Source organism: Tupaia chinensis, unplaced genomic scaffold (assembly GCF_000334495.1).
Source record: "Tupaia chinensis unplaced genomic scaffold, TupChi_1.0 Scaffold147003_1, whole genome shotgun sequence".
In the NCBI taxonomy this organism is placed as follows: Eukaryota; Metazoa; Chordata; class Mammalia; order Scandentia; family Tupaiidae; genus Tupaia; species Tupaia belangeri.
Window position 1 is genome coordinate 1,922,741 of NW_006206856.1, and position 9,853 is coordinate 1,932,593.

Sequence of the window (9,853 nt, forward strand, 5' to 3'; positions counted from 1 at the left end):
CCCCACCCCCGTCACTGTCATTCAGGCATCGGCAGTGCCTCATACGGTAGGTCCTCCCTGAGACCTAGACTGCTCGGCAAGGCCGCTTGGCAGCGGGGAGGAGTCGAAGCCCCTGTGGACCAGCTCCTGCTCAGACGCCATGACTCCACACTGTACCTTCTCGACCGCACTTCCTCTGCAGGAGGTGGTGCCGAGGCCAGGGATGCACAGGAAGCAGGGCTGGAGGGCAGATGTGCTGGCACCTGTCAGGGATGCTCTCGGGCCTTCTCCTCTTCCCTGAGGTAGAATTCTTCCACCCCAGTGGGAAAGGTAAGAGAACACACTCGAAGAGGCCAAGGGACTTGCGCAGTCACACTGGTAGGCACTGGGTCTTGGTCCCTCCCCTCCCCTCAGAGGGCAGGCCTCTGCAGTCCTGGCCACGGTCACCCTGCTGCAGTGCACAAGCCTAAACTCCACCTGGCAGGAAATATGGACTGTAAGGTGTAGGGGACAGCTGGGTCCTCAGGAGACACCAGTCCAGCCCACAGTCCTTACTGAGGGGTCAATCCGGCAGGTGGCGTGTGGTTAAAGGTGCTGGACTCCCACATGGCCGACTGCAGTTCGAGTCCCAGACCTGGTGGCTTGCTTTCTTACCTCCCTTGCCCCCAGTCCCTCTCTGCTCTCTGGTCAAATTAAAACAAATACACAAACAAATGAAAAATAAAGTTATAAAAAAAAAAAGAAGAAATCCTACTGCCTCACCCCTTCCGGGCTCAGTCTGCCCTTGCCCAGAGTGCCTCCGGAGAAGGTGAGTCAGGGCGGGGGGAACGTGGAGCCAGCCGGGTCAGAACTCTCAGCACCTCGCCCCCACAGCCTGGTGGCCACAGGCCTTGAAATCAGAGCACTGGGAGAAACGGGGGCAGAAGCCAAAGGGCCACCAGCTCCCCCACCTACCCTGCTTGGGTAAGCACCCCTTCCTAGGTGGTGGACGTAAGCGGCAGGTCCAGGCCTGCTGCCAGGTAATCTGAGCGGCTGCCACGCCCCTCTTGCCTCAGCCAGGCTCCTGCAAGGGCAAGCAGGCAGGTTGCTTAAGTCCCAGACAGAGCAGTGGAGGCAGTGGCAGCAGAGGGTGGAACAGGAGGGCGGCCCAGGCTGGCAGACTGCACAGACCCACAGGCGTGGAAGCCCGCCCACAGGCCAGAGCCGCCCAGCACCAGGTGAGGCACTCGGAGCCCTCCTATGCCCTTCCTTCCCTCCAATGCGGGAGACTCTTGAGGGACCAGGCCCAGAGGGAGGCTAGAGTCCCATTCCAAGCCCAGCACCCATCTTTGAAGTAGTGCTGAGGGCGGAGTGGTTTTTCTAGCCAGGACCCCTCCCAGTCATGTGAGGGCAGTGTAGACCATGTACGGGGGGTGGGCCCCACCCTCAGGCACCTGGACGGAAGAATGGTTTATATCTCATGAACACAGGGCCGGGTCCTAGAGGGAAAAGGGACACTCCTGGGGGCCAGCAGGTGGTAAAGCCATTAAGGCTTTGGATTCCTACATGGCTGACTAAGGTTCAAGTCCCTGACCTGGTGACTTGAACATCACACCGGGTCATATGCACATGTGCCCCAAACCCCGGGAGAGTGGAGAAGGGACTGCAGTGTGACCATACTTCCTAGGGGGTGACTTCTCACTTTCCCTGATTTCTCTCCCTAGTGAGCACACACACCCTATGACAAAAACCTTAAAATAAATCAATAAACAAACGGACACTCCTGAGCTGCTGCCAGGGCCCGCCTGCTTCCCAACACAGGCCCTCCCTTCCCTCCCAGCTTCTTCCACACAGGACCCCAAACCTTCAAGCTGCTTCTGCCAGGAAAGGGTCCACAGCAACTGCCACTGTCCTGCCTTGGTGGGACCCTTCCTTGTGCTACTTCTGGGGCCCATGACCAGCCAGAAGCTGAGGCCATGAAAGGCCAGGGAGCTCCTGGGGTGGGCAACACCAAAGCCCGGTGACATCTTGAAGCTGGTTCCTCACTGTCCTACTCAGGGCCCTAGACAGCCCTTCCTCCCCCACTGGCAGAGCAGCAGTCTGGCTCCTGTAGGGCTGGGCTGGGGGTGGGCAGCAGTGGCACCAGGAGGGCAGCCTCTGACTGCCTGCCTTCTCTGGGAACCTGAGCCTGCAGGGCCCCATGGAGGAGAGCGCAGAAAGCGCTCATTCTCAGCTTTCTCAGGAGGCGGATAGGGCCTCCTCTGTGGGCTCCCCTGCCTGACACACCCACACGGAGAGGTCCTGAGGCCTGGGCGCCTTGGCCTACACAGTGCTCCAGTGCCCAGCAGGCAGAGCGGGTGCTCGGGCATCTGTTAAATGAAAACAAAATAGTACGGGGCCGCCCTGCGGGCTGGTGGTTTAAGGGACCCGTAGCCCATTCAGCTCCCACTGAGAAGCTCTCTGGGTGCAGGCCAGTGTGTGTGTGCCCTAAATCCCGACAGGACGGAGAAACGGAGAAGGGACTGTGGCATGACCACACCCCGTTAGGGGCTTTCTCCTTCTCCCTATCTCGCTGGCAAAATAAAAAATAATGTGACCTCAGTACCTGGCTCCGGCTATCTGAGCCTCCACAGAATGAGAGGTGTGGGGGCCGAGGCCTCAGGGTCTTTTTTGGTTTTCTTTTTAAGAAATTATTTAAGTTTTATTTATTATTATCATTAGTTTTAATTTGACCAGAGAGAAACAGAGAGGGAAGGAAAGTGAGAAAGCAAGCTACCAGGTCCAGGAGAGCGGTTGGCCATGTGCAAGTCCGACGCCTTTAACCACCATGCCACCTGCCAGCCCCAAGGCCACAAGGCCTTACCAGCAGACAGCCATGAGCACCTGAAGCCCGGGGTTCATGATCTCTCCCAGGTGTTAGATGCACTGCCCAGCTCTCAGAGTAGGTGGAGACCCAGGTGTCCCTTGGCCATCCCAAGTACCAGGATATGACCCAGCTCTGAATAGGGACACAGGTATCTTCCAGAGTGACCCAGGACTAGGAGGGGCAGGACCACAGAGGCCACTTGACCTGTCTGTTCCTCCTCTGTGCCGGCCAGATGTCCACAGCCAGCCCAGGGTCTAGGCTTGGGTCGCAGTGCTGGGCCCAGTCCCTCAGCACAGGCTGGCGTGGCTTTCTTCCCACCCTCAATTCTGATCTGTTGAGGGCCGGGTGGCTTCATTGACTCCTTCAACCTGCAACAGCTTACCTATGAAGCAGGAATTTTAGCCCCATTATGCAGATGAGGAAATAGAGCCTCAGAGGGACCAGCAATTAGCATAATGGCTATGTCGCTGGACTCCCATGTAGTCGACTGCAGTTTGAGTCCTGGACCCGGTGGTTTAAACTCATGCCAGGCACGTGTGCGTGCGTGCCCAAGATCCTGAGAGGAGAATGGAGGAGAAGGGATTGCGGCGTGGCCATTCCCCCTGGGGGGTGATTTCCCGCTTTCTATCTCTCTCTCTGGTGAGCGCATGCACCCTATAGCAAAAACCTCTCCAGAAAAAAATAAAAAGAAAAAGAGAAAGAAAAAGGAAATAGAGCCTTAGAGAGGTTACGTGATATGCCCAAGATCACACAGCAGGACAACGACAGGTCAGGTCAGAATCAGAACGTGGCACTGCCGGCCTCAAGGCTGTACTCTCAGGCCACGGTCGCCGGAGACCCAGCCTAGCCAACACCGTACACGCAGGGCCCACCCAGGGGAGTCCAGCACATCTAGGAGAGTTGCATGGTGGGCTGCATGGAGGCAGTGGCTAGGCCAGGTGGCATGTAAGAATACCCCAGACCAGGGTTCTCCTACCTGACTCTTCCTTGGCCCAGCCTGCAGCATGGACCCCAGGGTACCCTGCTGCCTTGGCCCTTTCCCGTCCTGGAATGAGCACTTCCAAGAGCCACCACGCTGCTTCCAGAACAGGCAGGCACGCCAATGAGGAGAGGCAGGCACAGGGAGTCCCCTCCTCCTGGGAAGAGGGGAGGGGAGGACATGGCAGGGACTGGGACTAACACGACAGGGATGGGGCCGGGGTCTGGTCCAGGAGCTCCCGGTGAGCGCATGCACCCTATAGCAAAAACCTCTCCAGAAAAAAATAAAAAGAAAAAGAGAAAGAAAAAGGAAATAGAGCCTTAGAGAGGTTACGTGATATGCCCAAGATCACACAGCAGGACAACGACAGGTCAGGTCAGAATCAGAACGTGGCACTGCCGGCCTCAAGGCTGTCCTCTCAGGCCACGGTCGCCGGAGACCCAGCCTAGCCAACACCGTACACGCAGGGCCCACCCAGGGGAGTCCAGCACATCTAGGAGAGTTGCATGGTGGGCTGCATGGAGGCAGTGGCTAGGCCAGGTGGCATGTAAGAATACCCCAGACCAGGGTTCTCCTACCTGACTCTTCCTTGGCCCAGCCTGCAGCATGGACCCCAGGGTACCCTGCTGCCTTGGCCCTTTCCCGTCCTGGAATGAGCACTTCCAAGAGCCACCACGCTGCTTCCAGAACAGGCAGGCACGCCAATGAGGAGAGGCAGGCACAGGGAGTCCCCTCCTCCTGGGAAGAGGGGAGGGGAGGACATGGCAGGGACTGGGACTAACACGACAGGGATGGGGCCGGGGTCTGGTCCAGGAGCTCCCTGCAGCCCACGCTGCCCCGTCCCCTTCGGTCCCTGTGCTCCTGACTGCAGCTACTGCCACCTCCCAGCCATGTGACTGCAAAACCACAGGCGAGGTCTACTCATCCCTCGGCCAGCCGTGTCACCTCTCACCCGGGCCAGCCCAATTTCTTTGATGGCCTCAGTGCCTCATCCCCTCCCCTCCTCCACCCACCCTCCAGTCAGCTTCCTCCCAGCCTATTGTACCTCCCGCGTGGCCCAGTGAACCCTTCCACCTCTTTTTTACCCCACATGTCCACTGGCCACAGGCCCCCTATGCACTCCCCTTCCCCCCATCTCCAGGCCTTTGCTCGTACAGTTTCAGCCACGTGGCCATTCCTGGCAAAGCAAAATTCTGCTAAGGTGAGGAGGCCCAGCGGAAACCCACCTGTTTTTTGTCTCCCTGGCAGTCTTGAAGCACTTTTCCCGAACCCACAGCTCCACGTTCTGTGGCTGCTCAGCTTGGAGCCTTGTTGGAGGATCACTGTGTGGGGCTGACTTGCTAACGTGGGGAGCTTCCTGAGGACTGGGCCAGATCTGAGTCCCCTCCAGAGCACAGATGTGGCAGAGTGGGAGTCAGCACATACCGGTTTCAACTGAGTGCCCCAGTGTGGCCAGGGCAGGCTACAGGGCTTGGCCACTGGAGCTCTCCAGGCGAGGAAATCAGAGCTGGGGATTCCAAATGCTGGGGCTGGCAAGGCTCAGAACCTTGGCAAAGCTGCAGGCCTACTCAGCTGTGGGCAGCACCACCCCGCAGCATGGCAGGAGGCGACATTGGCAAGCCCTGACTCACCAGAGGCTGCAAGTACAGCCGGACGCCCACAGCGTTCCAGAGACGCTGGGACAGTGTCTGACCCCCACGATTGGGATGGTTAGAGTAGCTCAGCTGGCCCCACTTGCACCCTAAGCCCTCTCCCACCCAGGCAGTATGAGGCCTAAGGAGACACCCCACTACTGGGTCAGGGGCAGCAGAAGGCTGGAGAGGTGGGATTCCAGCTCTCAGCCCCAGTGGGCCCACAGCCAGAGGCCTCCTCAACTCAACACCGGAACTCGCCTCCCTCTAGTCCTGGCCCTGGCCCATGTGGCCAGACCCCCATAGTGGCTGCTTACCACGTGGGGCTTGTCGTAGTAGATGGCGATGGAGCGCAGCTTCGGGGAGACGCTGCAGCTCTCAGTGAACAGCCGCCCGGTCTCGCCATAGGGTCCTCTGTGGAACTTGTAGGCCATGGTGACGTTGCGGATGGGCGGGGAGCCAGCACTCACTGCCACCTCGGCCAGCAGCCCTGAGTACCCGGCAAAGGCTAGCAGGGTCAGCAGCAGCAGCAGAGTGAGGCCCCCGATCAGGCCGAGGAGGAGGAGGTCCGACATGGCTCTGGGCCCCCCACACCACGCACCCTACCGCAGCTGCAAAGGAGACAGAGGGAGAGGAGTCTGGAGCCTGCTCTGACCAACGTGCCCACCTGCCCGCCAGCTCGTTCTGGCCCAGCCTCGGCCCTGCCTGAGGTGCTCTGACCCTGGAGGGGGAGGGGCCAGAGGTGTTTACACACACACATACACACACACACACACAGTGACCTAGAAGGGAGCTACAAAGGATGACTGAAGCCACAAGCCTCTTTATTTCTTAATCACAGTTGCTGAAGCTCTCGAAGCAGCTCTGCCTGGCAGCTGGTAGCCCTGGTCACACCTGGGGAAACTGAGTCATACGGAGGCACAGGAGTGAGTCAGTCAGGGACCTATGCCTGGCCCTGACCAGTCTCCCCGGAGACGGGCCAACCAGCAGCCAGCCTGCCTTTTCCTCCACTGCCTCTCCCTCTCCAAAGCGGAGCTACATCACTGAGCCACCCGGCCAGCCTGGCCTCCCCATGCCTCAGGGACGACTGCTGGAGGGAGGATGGGCAAACGCTGGGGTCCAAGCACTGAGTAACAAACAGGTAAGCCATGAGGAACAAAACCCCAGGGGGGAACTGTGCCAAGAAGGAGAATTTCATAGGGAAGTCCTTTGCTAAGGACATCTGGCGGGCAGCTACCCAGCAAGCTCACCCACCCAGAACCAGAGAAATCAGAGCAAAACGGCCTGAACAGTCGAACAAAGTCCAGCGCTCAGCTTCCCAGACGCGGCCCACCAATGCTAACAAGCCTTACCCCCACCTTTCCAGCCCTGAGCAGCTTAGAAACTGAAGGAGGAGGAAGAAAAGGCCGCTAGAGGTAGAGACACAGCGAGGAGTGACAGTTACCTACGGGAGGCAGAGAAGCCATGGGAGAGCAGGCCCAGCAACACAACCCAGAGGCCAGCGTGTGAGTCACCCAGGTCAGCCCACCAAGGCCTCCACACAGCTGGGGCAGAGGCCTAACCCTCTTACAAGGAGGGCTTGACCTGAGTCGCCCTGGGGGAAAGGGGAGATCAGGTAACCCTTTCAAAAGGACAACAGGCAACCCACTGAGAACATTCCTACCGGTAATTATGTAAATACTAAAACTGATAAAGTTTTGGAATTGAAAACACAAGTCTTTTTTTTTTGGAAAGGTTTTTGCTATAGGGCACTAGCGCTCCCAAACAGACAGAGACAGACAGAGAGATAGAAAGCCAGAGGGGATGGCCACGCCACAATCCCTTCTCCTCCATTCTCCTCTTGGGATCTTAGGCACGCATGTACACGTGCCCAGTTTGAGTGCCACCGGGTCCGGGATGCGAACCACGGTCGACTACGTGGGAGTCCAGCGACATAGCCATTACGCTAACTGCTGGTCCTGAAAAGACAAGTCTTTAGTCCTATAGGAAACTCTGTGAGATTATTAGTTCCCTGTGAGTTCTGGGTATTAGGACTTTTATGCTAGAGGGGTCAGCAGATGGTGTAGTGGTTCTGTTGCTGGATTCCCACGTGGCCACCCTGGGTTCGGGTCCCAGACCTGATGGCTTGAAACTCATGCCAGGCATTTGTGTATGTGTACAAGATCCCAGGAGAAGAATGGAGGAGAGATTGTGTTGTGGCCATCCCCCCAGGGGGATTCTCTGTGATGAGCACATGTGCCCCAAGGTAAAAACCTCTGGGGGGAAAAAAAAAAACCACAAAGATTTTTATGCTGGGGGCCAGCAGGTGGTATGGTAGGTAAGGTGCCGGACTCCCACGTGGCCAACCAGTTTTGAGTCCTGGACCTGATGGCTTGAAACACATCAGGTATGTGTGTGCACGTGTGCCCCCAATCCCAGGAGAATGAGAAGGGACAGTGGCATGGCAATCCCCCCTGGGGGCAGGAGGTGATTTCTCATTTTCCCTTTCACTGTCTCTGTCTCTCCAGTGAGTGCATGCGCCCTACAACAAAAGATTTTTTTTTAATTTATGCTGAAAAATAGCCTTTGGCGGCAATGAACACGTAGCCTCTGCCTCATGAAGAGACAAAACACGTCTACGCCTCTGATGCTGTGACAGCACGGTGCCACCCTCTGGTCTTCTCTCCACCGTGCTGGGTTTTGCGTGCCTCCCCTGTCCCCCTAAGCTGGTCCAGGTACTCTCGTTTGCTCTGATGATGGTGATGGTAATGGTCGATCTTTCCTCGCCACTATTAGATGTCACGCATCATCTAAATATTGAAACACTGCTACTTCGGTCATTCTCGAAACACTCAACAAAGTGGGTTCGGGTCAGGAAACCAGTGGTTGGAAGCTAGGAGACTTGCCCAAGGTCACACAAGTATTAGAGAGAACCATCTAGACCCAAATCCAGATAAGGGAACCACGCCTCTCCAAATCCCCATATCTGCTTTCTCTCTCCTCTCTGGAGACTGGCAAGGCCCAAGGCCCGTCCAGAAAGGCCCAAGAGTTCAATCCACACTGGACATCCACGCACCCAAGGCTGGAAGTTCTCAGCATTTAGGCCACCGCTGCTTTGGGAATGACAAGCCCTCACTGGACCTGCTTGCTCAGCTGCACACTTTCTGTCCCCTCAAGGGAACTCAGTGGCCACCTTGGTCTTCCCTTCATCTCCCAAACTGCTCAGAAGTGGGGGAAATGCACCAGGGAGCCCAGAGCTTAGGCTGCTACAGGAAGGGGGAGGGGCGACTCAAGTTCCTCCAGACACAAGAACAGGAAGCAGGGCTGGGGAGGCTCACCTGCAAACCCAGGCTCACTTTTAGCAGCTCATGGCATCCACCGCGCACCGGCCAACTACTGGAGTGCTGGGGACAGAAAGGAAAAATCACTCCGGCCCAGGAAATAACCACTGAGCCGGCAACACACCCTGACCACCACTCTCCGCGGAGTGCCCGCTGGGGCCTCTCCAAACCCCCCATCCCATACTCGGAGTCCGTGGGGAAGTCAGAAAGAGGCCAAGCCCAGCCTCAGAACATCGGAGCTCCTCAATATGGCCCTGTTCACGCCCCTCGTTCTGGGGTGGTCCAGCGGTAACAGCGCCTACCACTGACCGTGGGCAAGTTGTGCCCTCCCGCGGGCCTCGGTTTCCCCCCAGATCAGATGATCGGAATGGAAGCCTCTGGTCGGCTGAGTGCGGGTAAGCAAGCAAATGTCAAGCAGGCTGCCCGGCGCCGGCTTCCTGGTGCGCTCACGTGCGCCGCGGCTGAGGCCCTGGCCCTTAAAGGGCCCCGCTGCGAGTAAAACTTCAGCACTAGCTGGGGGCGGGAAGGCAGCGGCTTCTTGGGGCCTGCGCGGGGAGGAGGGGGCGGTACCTCCCGCTCTCGGCTTCCAGCTCCGGCTCACTCAGAGCCTCGCCTATTTGCCCAGCCGGGTTCTCTCTGCCCACGGCCTCGGTGAGCCCCACGCACCTAGGCAATTTGAGGGGCACTAAACTTTGCAGCCGGCGCAGGGAGGCGCAGCCTCGGGGAAGGGGGCGGAGTAAAACACCAGTCGTGCGTCTGTCTCCCTCCAGCTCCACTGCCCCGGGGCGTGGCCGGCACCTGGCGCCTTGGCAGTGGGTGGCCGGGAATGGTCCTAGCCGGCCCAAGGTCGCGTTTAGGCCCTCGGACCCGGCCAGGGCCAGCTGTGGACGAGAGGAGATGCCAAGAGTGGGCCGAGCTTCAGGGGTCACGAAGGGTACGCGGGAGACCTGAGGCCGCGCCAAGGCGAACTGGGGGTTCCAGGTCCGCGCCTCGGTGGGGACGCCGCTCCCCCAGCCCGGCCCTCACCTTAGCAGCCGCCAGCCACCAATCCGCGCAGGCGGCTCCAGGCCCCGGCGCCGGGCCCCGCGCGGGCCCGCCA

General features: G+C 58.5%; 1 protein-coding gene across 3 annotated transcripts in view; it reads right to left on the reverse strand.

The window, feature by feature from the left end:
* TEX264 (testis expressed 264, ER-phagy receptor) overlaps positions 1-9,837 on the reverse strand; it is a 30,185-nt gene extending 20,348 nt beyond the window's left edge. Inside the window, exons 1-3 of one of the 3 annotated variants that reach the window (XM_014584481.2) lie at positions 9,781-9,837; positions 8,752-8,817; positions 5,752-6,045 (exon numbers count right to left, since the gene is read on the reverse strand). In XM_014584481.2, coding sequence (XP_014439967.1) covers positions 5,752-6,009 — 258 coding nt within the window. In that variant the 5' untranslated portion in view covers positions 6,010-6,045; positions 8,752-8,817; positions 9,781-9,837. Of the gene's footprint in view, positions 1-5,751; positions 6,046-8,751; positions 8,818-9,063; positions 9,235-9,780 lie in introns of those variants that run through there. The other 2 variants (XM_006169354.3, XM_014584480.2) reach the window with 2 other exon arrangements.
* Positions 9,838-9,853: the final 16 nt, after the last annotated feature.